General features: G+C 47.0%; 1 protein-coding gene across 1 annotated transcript in view; it reads left to right on the top strand.

Moving 5' to 3' along the window:
• Positions 1-22,237, top strand: part of LOC121273337 (natural resistance-associated macrophage protein 2-like) — a 192,805-nt gene that overhangs the window by 145,989 nt on the left and 24,579 nt on the right. The window contains exons 8-10 of the mRNA XM_041180487.1: positions 480-566; positions 11,548-11,667; positions 15,192-15,341. Of these exons, the coding sequence (XP_041036421.1) occupies positions 480-566; positions 11,548-11,667; positions 15,192-15,341 (357 nt within the window). The remainder of the gene's footprint in view (positions 1-479; positions 567-11,547; positions 11,668-15,191; positions 15,342-22,237) is intronic.

The raw sequence follows: 22,237 nt of genomic DNA, 5'->3' as shown, positions 1-22,237 counted from the left end.
CTATATAAAGCCTTGGTTAAACCACATCTGGAGAACTGTGAACAGGTCTGGGCACCACACCTGAGGAAGGAGATATAGACCTTGGAGGGAGTACAGTGGAGATTTACCAGAATGACGCCTGGACGGTAAGGGTTAAATTAGGAGGAGATATTACACAAACTTGGATTGTATTCCCTGGAATTTAGAAGGTTGAATGGTGATTTAATCAAAGTTTAAAATACTAAAGGGAACAGATAGGATCGATAGAGAGAAACTATTTCCACTAGTTGGGAAGTGTAGGACTTGAGGACATAGTCAAAAAATTGGAGCCAAATCTTTCAGGAGTGAAATTAGGAAACATTTCTTCAGGCAAAGAGTGGTAGAGGTTTGGAATACCAGCAGCGTCAAATATGTTGTAGGAATGTGTTATGATTTTAAAGTGAAAAGATTATATTTGCTACAGTCTGGAAATGTATCTGACACCATTTTTTCTTTTATAGCACCAAGTGTGTGCAAACAGTAGTAGTCCACATTCTGATCTCTTCCCAATCAATAACAACACTCTCAGTGTTGATATCTATAAAGGGGTAAGTAGATGAGAGTAAATGGATCTTTACTTGTGTGAACGAGTCTTTATGGGTGCTTATGACTTGTTACGTGTCTTGACAGGTCTTCACTGGTCTATTATTAGGGACGTGGCAACAGGGCATTTAGAAAATCATAATATGATTAGGCAGAGTCAAAACAGATTTATGAAAGGGAAATTGCATTTGACAAATCTATTCAAGTTTTTTGAGGGTAAAACTAGATAAAGGGGCATCAGTGGATTTTCAGAAGGTGTTCGATAAGGTACCACACAAGAGGTTGTTACACAAGATCGGAGCTCATGAGATTGACACTAATATGGATTGCCTAATGGACAGAAAACAGAGAATAGGGATAAAACTGGCCATATTCAGGTTGGCAGGTTGTAACTAGGATCATTGCTTGGGCTTCAGCTATTTATTCTTAATACCAATGACTTAGATGAAGGGACTGAGTGTATTGTATCCAAGTTTGACAATACAACTCTATGTGGCAAAGTAAGCTTTGAGAAGGACACAAAGGGGTGCAGACTGATTCAGTGATTGGGCCAAAAGATGGCAGATGGAGAATGCTGTGGGGAAATGTGAAATGATCCCCTTTGCTCGGACGAATAGAAAAGCAGAATATTTTTTGAAAACGTGAGAGATTAGTTAATGTTGGTACTCAGAGGGGGTTTGGTTGTCCTTGCATAAGAATCACAAAAAGTCAACATGCAGGAACAGCAAGCAGTTATGAAGGCAAATGGTGTGTTAGAATTACTGCAAGTTGGCTGGAGTATAGGAGTAAGGAAATCTACTGCAATTAAAGAGGACTTTGGTGAGGCTGCTCCTGGAGGACAGTGAACTATTTTGGTCTCTGTATTTAAGGAAGGATATACTTGCATTAGGGGCAGTACAATGAAGGTTCACTAGATTGGAGATGGTTGCTCTATGATGAAAGGTTGAGTACATTGGGCTTATATTTTCTGGAGATTAGGGGAATGCGAGTGGTCTCATTTAAACTTATAAAAATCTTAGTGGGTTTGACAGGGTAGATACAGAGATTGTTTCCCCTGACTGGGGAATCTAGAATACAGGGACACAGTCTCAGGATAAAGGGCTGATCATTTAGGACTGAGATGAGGAGAAATTTCTTCACTCAAAGGGTTGGGAATCTTTGGAATTCCCTACCCCAAAGGGTTGTAGATGCTCCATCATCAATTATATTCAAGGCTTGGGACAGACAGATTCTTGGTCTCTCAGGGAATCAAGGGACATGGGGAGTGGGTGGGAAAGTGGAGTAAATACAGAAATTGACCCATGATTGTATTGAATGGGGGAGCAGGCTTGAGTAGCTTACAACAAGGCTCCTTAGACAGTATCTTCCAAACCCACAACCTCTACCACCTAGAAGGACAAGGGCAGCAGACACATGGGGACACCACCACCTGGAAGTTCCCCTCCAAGTCACTCACCATCCTGACTTGGAAATATATCACCGTTCCTTCACTGTCGCTGGGTCAAAATCCTGGAGCTCCCTCACTAACAGCACTGTGGGTGTACCTACACCACATGGACTGCAGAGGTTCAAGAAGGCAGCTCAACACCACTTTCTCAAGGGGCAATTAGGGATGGGCAATAAATGCTGGTCCAGCCAGAGAAGCCCCCATCCCGTGAACGAATTGAGTAAAATTCGCTATCAAAAATCATTTGTGATTTTGAACACCTCTATGGAATCTGCTCTTGGCCTTCTCTGTTCTCAGGAAAACAGCCCCAGCTTCTCCAGTCTCTCCACAAAACTCAAGTCCCTCATCCCTGGCATCATTCTAGTAAATCCATGCTGCATCCCCCTAAGGTCTTGACATCCTTAAAGCGTAGTGCCCATTATTCAATACAGGACTCCAGCTGGAGCCTAGGCAATGTTTTATAAAGGTTTTGCCTAACTTCCTTGCTTTTGTCCTCTATTCCTTATTTATAAAGCCCAGGAGCCTTCTCAACTTGTCCTGCACCATCAAAAATTGTGTATACATGAACCCCCAGGTTTCTCTGTTCCTATTTCCCTTCTTTAGAATTGTGCTTTATATTTAATATTTCCTCTCCTCATTCTTCATAGTAAAATGCATCACTTCACATTTTTCTGTGTTAAGCTTCATTCGCCATGTGTCTGCCCAATCCACTAGTATGCCCATGTCCTCCTGAAGACTGTTAGCATTCTCCTCAACCTTTACTACGTTTCAGAATTTTGCATCATCTACAATCTTTGAAATTAGGCCTCCCATACCCAAGACCAGGTCAAAAAAATACAACCCAGAAAGAGCAGTAGTCCTCACACTGACCCCCCAGTAAACAACACCTTCCTCCAGTCTGAAAAAAAACAGCAGTTCCCGAGTACCACCTGCTTTCTGTCCCTGAGCTAATTTTGTATTCAAGCTGTCACTGTCCCTTTACATAGAAACTAGGAGCAGGAGTAGGCCATTCGGCCCTTCGAGCCTGCTCCACCATTCATTATGATCATGGCTGATCATCCAACTCAATATCCTGCTCCCGCTTTCTCCCCATATCCTTTGATCCCTTTCGCCCCAAGAGCGATATCTAACTCCTCCTTGAAAACATACAATGTTTTGGTCTCAACTACTTTCTGTGGTAATGAGTTCCACAGGCTCACCACTCTCTGGGTGAAGAAATTTCTCCATCTCAGTCCTAAATGGTCTACCCCATATCCTCAGACTGTGACCCCTGGTTCTGGACTCCCCCATCATCGGGAACATCCTTCCTGCATCTACCCTGTCTAGTCCTGTTAGAATTTTATAGGTTTCTATGAGATTCCCCCTCATTCTTCTGAAATCCAGCGAATATAATCCTAATCGATTCAATCTCTCCTCATATGTCAGTCCTGCCATCCCAGGAATCAGTCTGGTAAACCTTCGCTGCACTCCCTCTATAGCAAGTACATCCTTCCTCAGATAAGGAGACCAAAAGCTGCACACAATATTCCAGGTGTGGTCTCACCAAGACCCTGTACAATTGCAGCAAGACATCCCTGTTCCTGTACTCGAATCCTCTCGCTATGAAGGCCAACATACCATTTGCCTTCTTTACCACCTGCTGCACCTGCATGCTTACCTTCAGCGACTGGTGTACAAGGACACCCAGGTCTCATTGCACATTCCCCTTTCTCAATTTATAGCCATTCAGATAATAATCTGCCTTCCTGGTTTTGCTACCACAGTGGATAACCTCACATTTATCCACATTATACTGAATCTGCCATGCATTTGCCCACTCACTCAGCTTCTCCAAATCACACTGAAGCATCTCTGCATCCTCCTCACAGCTCACCCTCCCATCCAGCTTTATGTCATCTGCAAATTTGGAGATATTATATTTAGTTTCCTCATTTAAATCATTAATATATATTGTGAATAGCTGGGGTCCCAGCACCGATCCCTGCGGTACCCCACTAGTCACTGCCTGCTATTCGGAAAAAGACCCGTTTATTCCTACTCTTTGTTTCCTGTCTGCCAACCAGTTTTCTATCCATCTCAATACACTACCCCCAATCCCATGCGCTTTAATTTTACACGCCAATCTCTTATGTGGGACTTTGTCGAAAGCCGTCTGAAAGTCCAAGTAAACCATATCCATTGGCTCCCCCTCATCAACTCTACCAGTTACATCCTCGAAAAATTCCAGTAGATTTTGTCAAGCATGATTTCCCTTTCATAAATCCATGCTGACCCTGTCCGATTCTGTTTTCCATGTGTTCAGCTATTAAATCTTTTATAATGGACTCTAGAATTTTCCCCATTACCGACGTCAGGCTGACTGGTCTATAATTCCCTGTTTTCTCTCTACCTCCCTTTTTAAATAGTGGGGTTACATTAGCTACCCTCCAATCTGTAGTAACTGTTCCAGAGTCTGTAGAATCTCAGAAGATGACCACCAATGCATCCACTATTTCTAGGGCCATTTCCTTAAGTATTCTGGGATGTAGATTATCAGGCCCCGGGGATTTATCGGCCTTCAATCCCATCAATTTCCCCAACACCATTTCCCTACTAATACTGATTTCTTTCAGTTCCTCCCTCCCACTAAACCCTGTGTTCCCCAACATTTCTGGTAATTCCGAGGACTTTAATTTTTCTCATAAGTCTATTGTGTGGCACTTTATGTAACGCCTTTTGAAATTCCATGTACAGCAAACCTAAAGGACAAATAGGGATGGGCAATAAATGCTGACCTTGCCACCTCCCAAGAATGCATTTTTAAAAATGCACACCACCCACATCATTACTCTCTACCACCTCTCCATTACTTCATTAAAGAACTCAATCAAGTTAGACAACAATTTGCCTTTAACAAAACCATGCTGGCTGTTATTAAGCAGCCAATACTTTTCCAAATGCCAATTAATTTTGTCTGAGGTTATTTTCTTTCATAGTTCCCCTACCAATGATGTTAGCCTGACTGGTCTGTAATTGTCAGGTTTATCCCTTTCCCCTTCATTAAACAGATGTGGAATACTCGTAATCTTCCAGGCCTCTGGCACTACCTCCATGTCGAAGGAGGATTGGAAGTTTGTGGACAGAGCCTCCTCCATAATTTCCACCCGTCCTTCCCCCAGTGACCTGGGGTGTATCCATCCGGACTGCCTGGCGTTTCTACTTTGAGAACTGCCACTCTTTTAAGTCCATCCTCGTCATCTATTTTTATCCTACCCAACATGGTTACAGCCTCCTTCTTTACTTCTACAGTGGCAGAATCCTCTTCTCCAGTGAAGAGGGACACAAAACACTCCTTAGTCATGACCTCTGCCTCTACAAGAAAATCTCCTTTTTGATCCCTATTTGCCCCACCCTTCATTTGACTGTGCCTTTACTATTGTTATGTTTACAAAAGACTTTGGGTTCCCTTTTATGTGAACCGCAAATATATTCTCCTAATCTTCCTTTGCTCCTCTTATTCCCTTTCTAAATTACCTCTGTACATTCTGTATTTAGCTTGGTTCTCTGGTTGTGAGGAAGATACTGAGACTAGGATGTTTTTGTGGAGACTGTTTATTTCTTGCTACAGACCGTACTTCTCCACTCTAATACCAGCCACCCAGTGCTTTTCTTTTGATGAAACTAATTAAACTAAGTTAGAAAAAACAAGGGACAAAACAAGATGCAACCTCTTAAAGGGACACTGCAACCTAAAAGTCAAATGTCAAAGGAAACTTACAGACATTAAACCCAAACGTGATTAAAGGGGGCTATAAAGCATTTCAGTCCCCACAGTGCCCACCGAGCACAGACCTCTATTGAGCCAATAGGCACCGCATGCTGCCACTCCAGAGACACCCAGCCACAAACATAGTCCCAGAAAAGGGGCGGGCAGTCAGGCCAGAAGCCACCCAGTGCAGGCTGACTCTTCCTTATATATACATTTCAGTATAATCAATACCCAATACCTGTTCACCTTATTACCTTAAACTACTGGATATTTAACATCCACCAACAGAAGCTATTCGATACTAACATTCTACCGTGTTACAATTGTCATATGCCTAATTTTTCTGCTTCATTTTAATTTCTATATTTTAATCATCCAGGGATCTCCAGCTATGGATGCACTTCCTGTCCCTCTTGTGGGAATGGGTCTACTCTGTACCTGAATTATCTCCTCCTTAAGGTCTCAAAGTGCTCATTTACTGTTTTACTTGCCAATCTTTAATTCCAATCCACCTGGGCCAGATCCATTTTCAATTCTTTGAAGTTAGCCCTCCTCCAGTTAAGCATTTTTATGTTTAATTGTACCTTTATTTTCCAGAACTATTTTAAGCCTAATGAAATTATGATCACCATTCCCCAAATGCTCCCACACTGAATAACACTCCACTTTCCCCACTTCATTCCCAGAGCGAGATCCAGCACTGCTTCCTTCCTCAATGGGTTGGAAGCGTGCTGATAAAGAAACTTCTCTTGTGCATATTTCAGGTAACGCTTCTCCTCTTTGTCCTTAACACTGTTACTATCTCAGTCTATACTCGGGTAATTAAAGTACTGCATTATCACTGCTCTACAGTTCTTGCATCTTTAAGTAATTTGCCTGAGAATTTGCTTTTCCATCTCCTCCCCAGTATTTGGTGGCCTTTAGTATACACCCAGCAGCGTGATAGCTCCAACATTATACAGGTCTTGGGGGAGTATCGATAGTCTTTATTGGTCTACACAGGTTTCTGTGAGTCTTTACTGGTCTTAATGGGCTGAATTTTGCCCTTGTTGGGCAGGCCCAGGGGTGGCCCAAACACGATTTCACATTGGCGGGCCAATTAAGACCCGCCCGGCGGGAAACGCAGCACCGCCCTGGACAGGATGGGCCGAGCGGTGGCCTTTTAGCCGCCGTGTCCAATGGCAACCTGGCAGCCATTTTGAAAATGGCCCAGGTAACCCCACAAAGGCTGCCAGGGAAGGGCCTCTGGATGCCGGTGAGATGGACGATGCAGTTACGTGCGTCAGCTAACGCCAGGAGGGAGGGCAGGTCAGGTGGGCACCTGCCTCGCGGTCCTCCTGGAGGAGGTGGCTGCTGGGAGGGACACCCTTGTCTCCAGAGATGGGAGTAGGAGGCCACCGCACCTCACCAAGAGGGCATGGGAGGAGGTGGCAGCACTGGTCAGTAGCCGTGACGTGGTGCGGCGCTCCTGGGTGCAGTGCCGGAAGCGCTTCAATGACCCGCTGCACTCAGGAAGGGTGAATACCGTGTTGGCATGTGTCAGTGTGCAGAAGTGTTAAGGTGTGGCTGTCCCCCCATGGACCTCAGGGGTGCTAGAGTCTGAGTACCAGCTGTCAATAACACCGGGGCTGGCCAAGGGGGTGAGCCCTGGCTGCTTGGGCTGAGTGCCTTGCAGCTCGAGGGCCACAACTCGGATGTGCCCTGCAAGGTGTTCCTCAGCTGGGGTTGTCCAGGCTGTAATGGTGCTGCAGGTAGAGAGTGAACTCATCAATGCTCCTCTGTCCTTTCAGGAGAAGACGAGTCATAACCAATTGGAGAGATCACGGACAGGTGGAGGCCCATCCATCCTGCTGATGCTCACCAGGTTTGAGCAGGATGCCCTGGTGCTGGAGAGCCGGCATGCTCCCCGTGTAACCGGGCGTGGAGAGGCAGGGGTGCCAGACGAAGGTAAGAGCGCAGAGCACAGAGGTGATTGTTTCAGATTGTGCAACCATTCTAGTGGAGTCTCTTCATTGATGGGAGCCTCAAACCTGGAGTCCCCAATGATCATTGAAAGACGATGGCGCCATGATGCAGATGTCCATTGTCTCACCAGGGTGTCTGGCATGCACAGTGACAGTGTGATGACTTTAACTAATGACATGTCCTTCTTCTCCCTTTTAGGTTCACCAACAGGCGTTCACCCTCTGGACCCCTAAAAGCCACCCCAGACACCGGAGGACCACCGGGAGTCATTTTCACCTGTGTCACACCCGGTCTCTGAAGTGGGCACCAGCTCAGATATCAGCACCTCAGTGGGCATTAGATTGGCAGCTAGAATGTCGATGCACAGCAATGAGGGCACTTCACACTCACTTGAGGTGCAGGCAGAGGCAGAGAGTGCCCAGGGCGCTGGCAGTTGGAGGGCTGCTGGGGACCGGGACGATGCTCAGTCAAAGGCAGATGATGAACCTCTGGAACCGTCCATTAGGCAGCAGATGCTGGATGCCCAGCGAGATGTGTGGGGGGATCAGTCGGAGATCCATGAGGGTATATGTGCCATGGTCTCCATTATGGAGGAGTCCATGTGGAGCATGAGCAATGCACTGACCCTCATGGCCGAGCGCACTGCCTCCTCCATTGAGGGAGTGGTGACTCTCATGGAGAGGCAGCTCCAGGAACATAATCGGGGTTCCTGGGGTTGCGCTGGGACCTGCAGCCCTCACACAGACACTGACATCAGCTGGTCAGTGTCAGTGTGGGAGATGGATGAGGCACCCAGTATCCCAGCTTGGTGCCCGTCCATCAATGGTGAGCAGGGAGGTCCAGAGCGACCTCACATTGGCACAAGAGCTGCCTGTCGTCTCTGTGGGCTCCTCTCAGGGCGCTCTGGATGAGGGCAGCAGCTCCTCCGCCCCTCTGCCAGTGACCATGACATCTGATGAGGCTGCAATGACTGGGGAGATGCGAGCCATGGCACTGGCTGCTCCCTCCCAGGTGGGGCCAACACAGACTCCACTGGCCAGAGGATGACCACCAAGGTCATCAAGGCCAACAGGACACAGTCAGCAGCTGTCTCCAATGTCGGTGCCAGCGAGGGGGGGGCACATAGACGTAGCACCCGGAAATGTAAGTTTAAGGCACCATGAACACAAGGGGGACAGGTCACAAATGATTCTATGTTCGTTTATGTTTAGTTACTGTCTCCTGGTCTGGGTCTTAAGACCAGAGAGGTTGTACATTTGGAAATTAAATAAATCTGATTTTGTCATCATGGGCCAGAGTATGCTTCACCTTTTTATTTTATTGGTGCAGGGTATGCCAGTCTGTAATGCTGGACGTGAGTGGCTGGAGACTTTATTGCACAGGCACTGAGTGGACTTTGGCTGCAAATGAAAGGGTCATTTCAGACACCCGGGATGGAGGCAGCAGCCTTGGGGTGAGGTGGAAGCTGATCTTTGGCAGTCTAGCTGAAGGAGTGTTGGATCAAGGTGGCCCTGGTGTCCATGCCTCCCTGGAGGTTACTGAGGTCTCCCTCCACACCCTCAGTGTTCTCCTCAGCGAACTTCTCTTCTGACTCACTACTGGACTCATCCTCTGGGGCCTGTGGAGCTGCCTCAAGATCCTCTTCCTCCAGTGGGTCCCTCCTTGCCAGTGCCAGATTGTGGGGAGCACAGCATGCAACCACTATCAGTGATACCTGCTCTGGAGGGTATTGTAGTGCTCCCCCTGAACGGCCCAGGCATCGGAAGTGCATCTTCAGAAGACCTATGGTCCTCTCTAACACAGCCCTTGTGGTGCTGTGGCTCCTATTGTACCGCTGCTCAGCCTCTGTTCTTGGGTGGGGAGAGGCGTCATGAGCCACCTTCTGAGGGGATAGCCCTTGTCACCCAGCAGCCATCCATCCAGCCGGGCTGGAGCACTGAAGAGCCCCGGCACCTGGGAGTGTCTCAGGATGTAGGCATCGTGGGAGCTGCCTGGGTACCTTGCACAGACTTGTAGAATCTGCATCCTGTGATCACACACTATCTGCACGTTCATGGAGTGGAAGCCCTTCCTGTTGACGAAGGCACCGGGCTCACCCACTGGCACCTTGACGGTCACATGTGTACAGTCTATAGCACCCTGGACACGGGGGAACCCAGCAATCGCTGCAAAGCCTCTGGCTCACTCAGCCTGGCTGGTCTCGTCCATACAGTAAAGAATAAAGGTCAGTACCTGCCTGAACAGAGCTTCTGTCACCAACTTAACACAACTGTGGACAGCTGATTGGGAGACTCCACACAGATCGCTCACTGAGCCCTGGAGAGAGCTGGAGGTATAGAAGCTGAGGGCCACTGTGACCTTCAGAGCCACTGACTTGGGGTGTCCACCCCCATAGTCGGAGCTGATCTCAGGCCCAAACATCTGACAGATGGAGGTCACTGTCTCCCTGGAGAGGCAGAGCCTCCTTCGGCATTGCACCTCAGACATACTGAGGTAGCTGCGTCGCTGCCTGTAAACCCTGGCAGCAGGATAGTGGCATCTTCTGCGGCCCCTTCTGCTTTGGACTTCCCACTGGCCCTGCGCCCCTTGTGTCTGCACCTCTCCTCCCACAGGTCCCTCCCCTGGGAGCTGCATTGGGACCTTTGGCCTCGTCCCCCTTCTGCCCCTCTCTTCCTCCTCAGAGGAGGTGCCTCCAGCGGAGACCACAATCCCCATTCCCAGGGTAAGGGAAGGCTGTCTGATAGCTGGAAGGGTCCACATGGTCTGAATCCTCCGGGGGTTTGGCAGACTGCAATGAGTGCTGAAATGAAGCCTGGAAATGCTAAGAATGAAGCCCCGAACAGAGAATAAGTCACCAGCTGCAAACCGTCTCCAAAACCCCTCACTTCTCACACTGGCAATACTACTGACCCTTTTTTTCCCGCTCATGGATGAGGTTTGAGGAAATGTTGGCCGGCTGCCTGCCTGTTTTGCCCATGCGATGAGCAGAAAGTGGCACGGGCAAGGTAAAATCAGAGACAATTGCATGGTTGATGGTTTTAAGGGCCTGTTAATTAATGGTGGGCCCGCCAAGCGAAATACTGCGAGAGTGTGCGATGACATTGGACACTCGCCTGACACCATCGCGCACTATTTTACTATCGTTCTGATTGGGCGCATGGCCGCCTGACAAGGGAAAATTCTTCCCAATGCGCATTTAGAGATCTTTACATGTTTTACTGGGTCTTAGTGCACTTTTCAACTCTTCATGGGTCTACATGGATCTTTACACATCTTCGCAGAACCTTAACAAGAGTTGACCTGTATGGGTACAAATAAATAAAATTAATGGGGTGCTCCCAACTCAGTGCCCCACAACCCCTGGTCCTGCCAACCTTCCCAGGCAATATTCTACTAAAGTGATTGTGATGGTGGCCTTCCTCTTAACCCACTGTCACAGTTTGATACAACTGTGTAACTTGCTAGGCCATTTCAGAGACAGTTAAGAGTCACCTATATTGGTGTGTGTGGGACTGGTGTCACAAATAGGACAGACTGGGTAAGAACAGCAGACTTCCTTCCATAAAGACTATTAGAACCAGTTGGGTTCTTAATGACAGTCCAACAACTTCATGCCAGATTTTTATTTCAAGGTTGTTTAAACTCAAATCAAATTCTCAAACTGACATGGCAGGATTTAAACACACATTCCCTGGACTATTAGTCCAGTAATTTAACCAGTACATACATTCCCGTACCTACTTTACTCCAGAAAGAACTTCGATTTCAAAAAATTGCAACTTGGCTACGCTCACTTCCGATAACCCTCCTGTTGTCTTTCTCACAGGGCGTTGTGTTGGGCTGTTACTTTGGTGCTGCCGCTCTCTACATCTGGGCCATTGGCATCCTGGCAGCAGGTCAGAGTTCAACCATGTCAGGGACGTATACCGGACAGTTTGTCATGGAGGTAATCTTTGATTTAGATTCCTAAAGGGAAAAAAGATTAGAATGCTGAACTATATGGAGCATAATACCTGCTGAAATTGTACAGAGCACCTGGCAGACCCACCTTGAGCATTGTGTCCAGTTCTGTTTCAGACCCACCTTGAGCACTGTGTCCAGTTCTGTTTCAGTCCCACCTTGAACACTGTGTCCAGTTCTGTTTCAGTCCCACCTTGAACACTGTGTCCAGTTCTGTTTCAGTCCCACCTTGAGCACTGTGTCCAGTTCAGTTTCAGTCCCACCTTGAACACTGTGTGCAGTTCTGTTTCAGTCCCACCTTGAACACTGTGTCCAGTTCTGTTTCAGACCCACCTTGAGCACTGTGTCCAGTTCTGTTTCAGTCCCACCTTGAACACTGTGTCCAGTTCTGTTTCAGTCCCACCTTGAGCACTGTGTCCAGTTCTGTTTCAGTCCCACCCTGAGCACTGTGTCCACTTCTGTTTCAGACCCACCTTGAGCATTGTGTCCAGTTCTGTTTCACACCCACCTTGAGCACTGTGTCCAGTTCTGTTTCAGTCCCACCTTGAGCACTGTGTCCAGTTCTATTTCAGTCCCACCCTGAGCACTGTGTCCACTTCTGTTTCAGACCCACCTTGAGATTGTGTCCAGTTCTGTTTCACACCCGCCTTGAGCACTGTGTCCAGTTCTGTTTCAGTCCCACCTTGAACACTGTGTCCGTTCTGTTTCAGTCCCACCTTGAACACTGTGTCCGGTTCTGTTGCAGTCCCACCTTGAGCACTGTGTCCAATTCTGTTTCAGACCCACCTTGAGCACTGTGTCCAGTTCTGTTTCACACCCACCTTGAGCACTGTGTCCAGTTCTGTTTCAGACTCACCTTGAGCACTGTGTCCAGTTCTGTTTCAGACCCACCTTGAACACTGTGTCCAGTTCTGTTTCAGACCCACCTTGAGCACTGTATCCAGTTCTGTTTCAGTCCCACCTCGAGCACTGTGTCCAGTTCTGTTTCAGACCCACCTTGAACACTGTGTCCAGTTCTGTTTCAGACCCACCTTGAGCACTGTGTCCAGTTCTGTTTCAGACCCACCTTGAGCACTGTGTCCGGTTCTGTTTCAGACCCACCTTGAACACTGTGTCCGGTTCTATTTCAGTCCCACCTTGAACACTGTCCAGTTCTGTTTCAGTCCCACCTTGAGCACTGTGTCCAGTTCTGTTTCAGACCCACCTTGAGCACTGTGTCTAGTTCTGTTTCAGACCCACCTTGAACACTGTGTCCAGTTCTGTTTCAGTCCCACCATGAACACTGTGTCCAGTTCTGTTTCAGACCCACCTTGAACACTGTGTCCAGTTCTGTTTCAGTCCCACCTTGAGCACTGTGTCCGATTCTGGTCAGTGAGACACAAGGGAAAAATTCACGTGTTGGAAAAAATGTAGCAAGGAGACAGCGTGAAGATGAGCAATGAGACTTTTTCCCTGACTCAGGGGTCTGAGTTCTGGGGAAAACCTGGAGAGACCTGGGATATTCAACCTGGAAAGGAGATGACTGATAAAAACCATGGACCAGGTAGTAATCAGGATAGGTCAGATTAATCCAGAGTTTGGCTTTACAGTAAAGCATCAACATGGGACAATAGCGTATAATCATTAAATTTTAAAGTAAATATTGCAGTGATTTGGATGGAAAGACACTGGAATAAGCCAACATAACAGAGGGTAATCAATTGTCACTCAAATTAAATCCTGTGATGGGCAGGGGTACTGCAGGCTTATTTTCTGGGCTGATAAGCTCATAGTTTTTTAAAATTTACTCTTTCATGAGGTGTGTGCATCACAGACACGGCAATATTTGTTGTCCATCTCTAGTTGCCCTTGAATTGAGTGACTTGCTAGCTCATTTCAGAGGGCAGTTAAGAGTCAGTTACTTTGCTGAGGGTTAGGAGTCACATGTAGGCCAAGGGAGGATAGAAGATTCCCTTTCCTTCAGGGCATTTGTGAACCAAATGGTTTTATTTTTGCAATAAATCACAATCATTTCATTATCACCATTACTGAGATTAGCTTTCAATTCTAGGATTATTAATTGAATTTTAAATTCCAGTAGTTGCTGTGGTGGGATTTGAACCCACGTCCCCAGAGAATTAACACAGGTTTCTGGATTATTAGTTCAACGACATTACCACTCTCCCATCACCTCCCCCTTCTATGATGAGCCAATTGGCCGTCCTTCTGTGTATCATGTGATAATTCAGAACATACAGTCGGGTAGTAACCATCTGAAAATGAAAGATGGGTCAACAATTCTGACAAGTCCCACTAGGAAGTGAATCTGTCTTTTATTTCTCTGATGCTAACCTATCATTTCTGGCTTCATTTTGGATGGCAACCTGATTCTTCCAATGTTAAGATTACTCGCCATTTTTTGCCTTTGTCACTCCAAAAAAAGCTCCCAGTCCTTTGCATGGACCGGAGACATTTGGTGTCAGTTTATCTCCACACAACAGGAGAGGCCCTCGCTGTGGCTAATCTGTTGGTTATTTTCTTCTAACTCCTCATGGATCCATGTCTCACTCTAGGAGCTTGAGCACAAAAATCAAGGCCGACACTCCACTGTTAACTCTGAGGGAGTGCCGACTATCGGACTTTTAGATGAGACTTTAAACCAAGGCCTGATCTGCCCTCTCAGCTAGATGACAAAGGTCCCATAGCACTATTTTGGGGAAGAGCAGAGGAGTTATCCTGGAAAATATTTACCTCTCAATCAATATCACAAAATCAGGTTATCGCTGTTGTTCGATAATTGGCTGCTGTGTTTCCTACATGACATCAGTGGAGGAGGTGGTGGTGTAGTGGTATTGTTGCTTGAGTAGTAATGCAGGAACCTAGAGCAATTCCTTGGGGGCCTGGGTTCAAATCCCACCCTGACAAATAGTGACATTTGAGTTCAATATATAAAAATAAATCTGGAGTTAGAAGTTTTGATTGTTGTAAAATCCTTCAGATTCACTAATTCCCTTTAGGGAAGGAAATCTGCTGGTCTTCATATGACTCCAGACCCACAGTTATGTGGTTGACTCTTAAATGCCCTCTGAGCCATTCAGTTCTCGGGGCAATTAGGGATGGGCAATAAATGCCAGCCTTGCCAGCAATCACCATCCCATGAATGAATATTAACAAAAAAAAGTGACTGATAGTGGAGCTCACGAGTTAGACAATTATTCAGGGATTTGACTTACAATTTAATTTTGGCCACATTAGGTGTACCTATACCACATGGACTGCAATGGTTCAAGTTGGCTCACCACCACTTTCTCAAGAGCCATTAGGGATGGGCAATAAATGCTGGTGTAACCAGCACATCCCATGACATTTTTTTTATTAAAACTCCTTTAAAATCCCCAGATCCACAATTTTTCCAAATTAAATCAGCACCTAAAAGCTGGCCTGCCTCTTTACGTGGCCCTACCTGAGGTGTGACAGCAGGTAATGCAACTAGAGAAGTTTTGAATATCCTTGTTTGTTTCTCTTTTCCAGGGCTTCTTGAACCTCAAGTGGTCGCGGTTTGCCCGTGTGGTCTTCACGCGGACAATCGCCATCACTCCCACCTTGCTGGTCGCTGTTTTTCAGAGTGTGGACACATTGACAGGAATGAATGACTTGCTGAATGTTCTGATGAGCTTGCAGGTGAGGAGACTTTGTGATGTGGCGGTGATTCGTACATTGTCCCATCCGAGCTACGGCGTTAGGTCATTTTACATCTGCGCACATTGTGCTGTCTCTCTGTGCAAACAGAGAGGTGATTTTGATCACCAACCATGGCAGCCTAGCCCTTCTGGAAGACACGCTTGAGTGCCAATAAGTGACTGACCTGAACAAAATGTAATTATCAGCATTTAAGGGGTAGTTTTCTGTTTACATGCTGGGGGTGTGGAAGCAAACCACTGGCAATGTATGTCAGGGTATGGAGGGCAGCACACCCATGATATGGAGTCAGTAGGTGAAGTTCTTCACCTTGAGCATGTAAACTGAAACTTACTCGCTAGCCTCTTGTACAGTCAGTGCACAGCTCGCCAGCAACCTGAGCAGACACACGTAGGGAGATATTTCAAAAGGACAGGGGTCTCTACGTTACTACATATTGTTCCCTTTTGTATTTAAAAAGACCAGACAAGTTTATAAACATATTTCGCTAAGGTTATTTTGCTCTATGTCAAGAGATTTTTTTTAAATCATTTAAATGAGTAACAGGGTGCTTTGTAAAACTCAATGCATGAATCAAGAGAATTATTAACAAATAAAATGGGTGGGCATATTTAAATAAGGCAGTAATTATATGTTGACATCAAATCCCATTTTTCAGTCATTTCTGTCTAGATTCTCCTCAGTTCCAGTCATGCCACAATGGCAGAGTTATCCAGCATTGCTCAGTGCTACAGAATGGGAGCAGGCATAGATTTAAAGGACACAGCAGTGACTTTACAAGAAGTCACAAATGCTTATTTCTCAGTGATTATAGTGCTTTTGTTTTGTTTCCTTGATGCTGACCGTTTCGATGTTGTTGCTGAGCTTTAGTGTTCTTTTACTGTTACCATGGCTTCTTGGCCTACTATGAGGCTTTGTTCTCTTTTAACAGACTTGAGATAGTCGGTCCAGTTTAACTCGAAACAATTTATTAAGAGCTATTTACAAAGACCTCAGGGTAAGCACATGGTAATCAGGACACAGACTATTCTGCACCTAGCTGTCTCGGAGCCTCTTAGTCATCCTTGAACGACTGATGTCATTCTTACACCATTAATCTCATCATTGTCTCATTAACATAACCATTAACCCATTATTCTACATCTCCCACCAAGAATAATCTCAAACTGTTACATTCTGTTGTGAAATTATTTACATTGCATTTTCAAACATCTGTAAACATCCTGTACTGTTCGTAGTTTCTATCCAACTCCTACCCTTCCCCCTGCTTCCTGGGAGACAAACACATGAGCATTGTGGGATAGCAGCTCTTGACAACTGCTGGTATCAGGGCTGTGATCTTTATAAAAACAAACAAACTGCGGATGCTGGAAATCCAAAACAAAAACAGAATTACCTGGAAAAACTCAGCAGGTCTGGCAGCATCGGCGGAGAAGAAAAGAGTTGACGTTTCGAGTCCTCATGACCCTTCGACAGAACTTGAGTTCGAGTCCAAGAAAGAGTTGAAATATAAGCTGATTTAAGGTGTGTGTGGGGGGGCGGAGAGATAGAGAGAGAGAGAGGTGGGGGGTGGGTGTGGTTGTAGGGACAAACAAGCAGTGATAGAAGCAGATCATCAAAAGATGTCAACGACAATAGTACAATAGAACACATAGGTGTTAAAGTTAAAGTTGGTGATATTATCTAAACGAATGTGTTAATTAAGAATGGATGGTAGGGCACTCAAGGTATAGCTCTAGTGGGGATTTTTTTTATATAATGGAAATAGGTGGGAAAAGAAAAATCTTTATAATTTATTGGAAAATAAAGGAAGGGGGAAACAGAAAGGGGGTGGGGATGGGGGAGGGAGCTCACGACCTAAAGTTGTTGAATTCAATATTCAGTCCGGAAGGCTGTAAAGTCCTTAGTCGGAAGATGAGGTGTTGTTCCTCCAGTTTATGTTGGGCTTCACTGGAACAATGCAGCAAGCCAAGGACAGACATGTGGGCAAGAGAGCAGGGTGGAGTGTTAAAATGGCAAGCGACAGGGAGGTTTGGGTCATTCTTGCAGACAGACCGCAGGTGTTCTGCAAAGCGGTCGCCCAGTTTACGTTTGGTCTCTCCAATGTAGAGGAGACCACATTGGGAGCAACGAATGCAATAGACTAAGTTGGGGGAAATGCAAGTGAAATGCTGCTTCACTTGAAAGGAGTGTTTGGGTCCTTGGACGGTGAGGAGAGAGGAAGTGAAGGGGCAGGTGTTGCATCTTTTGCGTGGGCATGGGGTGGTGCCATAGGAGGGGGTTGAGGAGTAGGGGGTGATGGAGGAGTGGACCAGGGTGTCCCGGAGGGAGCGATCCCTACGGAATGCCGATAAGGGGGGTGAAGGGAAAATGTGTTTGGTGGTGGCATCATGCTGGAGTTGGCGGAAATGGCGGAGGATGATCCTTTGAATGCGGAGGCTGGTGGGGTGATAAGTGAGGACATGGGGGACCCTATCATGTTTCTGGGAGGGAGGAGAAGGCGTGAGGGCGGATGCGCGGGAGATGGGCCGGACACGGTTGAGGGCCCTGTCAACGACCGTGGGTGGAAAACCTCGGTTAAGGAAGAAGGAGGACATGTCAGAGGAACTGTTTTTGAATGTAGCATCATCGGAACAGATGCGATGGAGGCGAAGGAGCTGAGAGAATGGGATGGAGTCCTTACAGGAAGTGGGGTGTGAGGAGCTGTAGTCGAGATAGCTGTGGGAGTCGGTGGGTTTGTAATGGATATTGGTGGACAGTCTATCACCAGAGATTGAGACAGAGAGGTCAAGGAAGGGAAGGGAAGTGTCAGAGATGGACCACGTGAAAATGATGGAGGGGTGGAGATTGGAAGCAAAATTAATAAATTTTTCCAAGTCCTGACGAGAGCATGAAGCAGCACCGAAATAATCATCGATGTACTGGAGAAAGAGTTGTGGAAGGGGGCCGGAGTAGGACTGCAACAAGGAATGTTCCACATACCCCATAAAGAGACAGGCATAGCTGGGGCCCATGCGGGTACCCATAGCCACACCTTTTATTTGGAGGAAGTGAGAGGAGTTGAAGGAGAAATTGTTCAGCATGAGAACAAGTTCAGCCAGACGGAGGAGAGTAGTGGTGGATGGGGGTTGTTCGGGCCTCTGTTCGAGGAAGAAGCTAAGGGCCCTCAGACCATCCTGGTGGGGGATGGAGGTGTAGAGGGATTGGACGTCCATGGTGAAGAGGAAGCGGTTGGGGCCAGGGAACTGGAAATTGTTGATGTGACGTAAGGTGTCAGAGGAATCACGGATGTAGGTGGGAAGGGACTGGACAAGGGGAGAGAGAAGGGAGTCGAGATAACGAGAAATGAGTTCTGTGGGGCAGGAGCAAGCTGAGACGATCGGTCTACCAGGGCAGTTCTGTTTGTGGATTTTGGGTAGGAGATAGAAGCGGGCCGTCCGAGGTTGGGAGACTATGAGGTTGGAAGCTGTGGAAGGAAGATCTACAGAGGAGATGAGGTCAGTGACAGTCCTGGAAACAATGGCTTGATGTTCAGTGGTGGGGTCATGGTCCAGGGAGAGGTAGGAGGAAGTGGCTGCGAGCTGACGCTCAGCCTCCGCGAGGTAGAGGTCAGTGCGCCAGACAACAACAGCACCACCCTTGTCAGCGGGTTTGATGACAATGTCAGGGTTGGACCTGAGAGAATGGAGTGCAGTAAGTTCAGAGAGAGACAGGTTAGAATGGGTGAGAGGAGCAGAGAAATTGAGACGACTAATCTTTATAACAACTTGACTGTAAAGGTTGTAAAACCCATTCAATGAAAGACTGATTCAAGAGAGAAATCTTCAGGACATGGACAGTCGCACTCTCTTGAATAGGAAGTGCACAGACTAACATTCTCTCTGGAATCTCTGCTCCCTCTTTGCACACTGGGTAAAGGTCTGAGAAGATGAAGCATTTTCAACTTCAGTGAAACACTTCACAGCTGTGTCATTCACTGCTGCATGAACAATGAAATGAGTACTCAATACCTGAGCAAAAACAAAAATAGCTGGAAAAACTCAGCAGGTCTGACAGCATCTGCGGAGAGGAACACAGTTAACGTTTCAAGTCCGTATGACTCGTCAATAGAACTTAGTAAAAATAGAAAAGAGGTGAAATATAAGCTGGTTAAAGGGGGAGTTGGAAAAGGTAGAACTGGATAGAGGGATAGAGATAGGTGGAGATGGACAAAGGGGTGATGACGGTGATGATATTATCTAAGAAATGTGCTAATGGGGACATTAAGGGTAGAAAGCAGGACGAGCAAGGTACAGATAGCGGTAGTGGGGGTGGGGTGAAGGGAAGGGATCGAAATAGGCTAAAAGGTAGAGATAAAACAATCGATGGAAATACATTTAAAAATAATGGAAATAGTGAGAAAAGAAAAATATATATAAATAATTGGAAAAAAGGGGGATCAGAAAGGGGGTGAGGATGGAGGAGAGAGGTCATGATCTAAAATTGTTGAACTCAATATTCAGTCCGGAAGGCTGTAAAGTGCCTAGTCGGAAGATGAGGTGCTGTTCCGCCAGTTTGCGTTGAGCTTCACTGGAACGATGCAGCAGGCCAAGGACAGACATGTGGGCCAGAGAACAGGGTGGAGTGTTGAAATGGCAAGCGACAGGGAGGTCTGGGTTATGCTTGCGGACAGACTGAAGGTGTTCTGCAAAGCGGTCACCCAGTCTGCGTTTGATCTCTTCAATGTAGAGGAAACCGCATTGGGAGCAGCGAATGTAGTAGACTAAATTGAGGGAAGTGCAAGTGCTTCACTTGAAAGGAATGTTTGGGCCTTTGGACGGTGAGGAGAGGGGAAGTAAAGGGGCAGGTTTTGCACCTTCTGCGGTTGCATGGGAAGGTGCCGTGGGAGGGGGTTGAGGTGTAGGGGGTGATGGAGGAGTGGACCAGGGTGTCCCAGAGGGAACGATCCATGTGGAATGCCGCTGGGGGGGGGTGAAGGGAAGATGTGTTTGGTAGTGGCATCATGCTGGAGTTAGCGGAAATGGCAGAGGATGATCCTTTGAATGCGGAGGCTGGTGGGGTGATAAGTGAGGACAAGGGGGACCCGATCATGTTTCTGGGAGGGAGAGGAAGGTGTGAGAGCGGATGCGCGGGAGATGGTCTGGACACGGTTGAGGGCCCTGTCACCACCATGGGTGGAAAACCTCGGTTAAGGAAGAAGGAAGACATGTCAGAGGAACAGTTTTTGAAACTGGCATCATCAGAACAGATGCGACGGAGGCGAAGGAACTGAGAGAATGGGATAGAGTCCTTACAGGAAGCAGGGTGTGAGGAGCTATAGTCGAGGTAGCTGTGGGAGTCGGTAATCTTGTAATGGATATTGGTGGACAGTCTATCACCAGGAATTGAGACAGAGAGGTCAAGGAAGGGAAGGGAAGTGTCAGAGATGGACCACGTGAAAATGATGGAGGGGTGGAGATTGGAAGCAAAATTAATAAATTTTTCCAGATCCAGACAAGAGCATGAAGCAGCACCGAAGTAATCATCGATGTACCAGAGAAAGAGTTGTGGGAGGGGGCTGGAGTAGGACTGGAACAAGGAATGTTCCACATACCCCATAAAGAGACAGGCATAGCTGGGGCCCATGCGGGTACCCATAGCCACACCTTTTATTTGAAGGAAGTGAAAGGAGTTAAAGGAGAAATTGTTCAGTGTGAGAACAAGTTCAGCCAGACGGAGAGTAGTGGTGGATGGGGATTGTTCGGGCCTCTGTCCGAGGAAGAAGTGGAGAGCCATCAGACCATCCTGATGGGGGATGGAGGTGTAGAGGGATTGGACGTCCATGGTGAAGAGGAGGCGGTTGGGCCAGGGAACTGGAAATAGTTGATATGATGTAGGATGTCAGAGGAATCACGGATATAGTTGGGAAGGGACTGGACAAGCGGAGAGAGAGTGAAGTCAAGATAGCAAGAAATGAGTTCCGTGGGGCAGGAACAGGCTGACATGATTGGTCTATCGGGGCAGTTCTGTTTGTGGATTTTGGGTAGGAGGTAGAAGCGGGCCGTCCGAGGTTGGGAGACTATGAGGTTGGAAGCTGTGGAAGGAAGATCTCCAGAGGAGATGAGGTCAGTGACAGTCCTGGAAACAATGGCTTGATGTTCAGTGGTGGGGTCATGGTTCAGGGGGAGGTAGGAGGAAGTGTCTGCGAGTTGACCCTCAGCCTCCGCGAGGTAGAGGTCAGTACGCCAGACAACAACAGCACCATCCTTGTCAGCGGGTTTGATGACAATGTCAGGGTTAAACCTGAGAGAAAGGAATGCAGCAAGTTCAAAGAGAGACAGGTTAGAGTGGGTGAGAGGAGCAGAGAAATTGAGATGACTGATGTCACGCCGACAGTTCTCAATGAAAAGATCAAGAGAAGGTAAGAATCCAGTGGGATTCAATATCTGAGATTTGAATAATTCTGGTAGACAAGAGGAAGAGGAATGAAGAACATCCTGAAGACATTGCAGGACATGAAGAAAAGGTGACTCCCCTATGAGTCTTAGGGTCCTACTTGGACTTACTGTAGGTCATAGTATCATTGCCCCGCTTGTTTGAGTGTGAGGTTGCTCTGCTGTAAGTAATGGGATGATGGTGCCAGCATAAGAAGGTAGGACTACACCATCTTCAACAATGGAATGAATCTCCAGACCTGGATCTAGATCCAGTTCCTCTATAGGACTCTTCATCTGTAGAAGCTCTGAAGTTTTGTCGTCTGCTTTTACACTGAAGGACACTCTGAGTGTAAACATAACTTGCAGATGAGACTCCAGTGTAGGCTGCAGGTTACTTTTTCATTCGGACTAGAAAGCTCTGCATTTCCTCCAGTGGGGTATCCCACTCGGAATCAAGCATTT

The sequence above is a fragment of the Carcharodon carcharias genome, chromosome X (assembly GCF_017639515.1).
Source record: "Carcharodon carcharias isolate sCarCar2 chromosome X, sCarCar2.pri, whole genome shotgun sequence".
In the NCBI taxonomy this organism is placed as follows: domain Eukaryota; kingdom Metazoa; phylum Chordata; class Chondrichthyes; order Lamniformes; family Lamnidae; genus Carcharodon; species Carcharodon carcharias.
The sequence above is the reverse complement of the archived record's forward strand: the minus strand, read 5'-3'. Positions and strand labels throughout refer to the sequence as shown.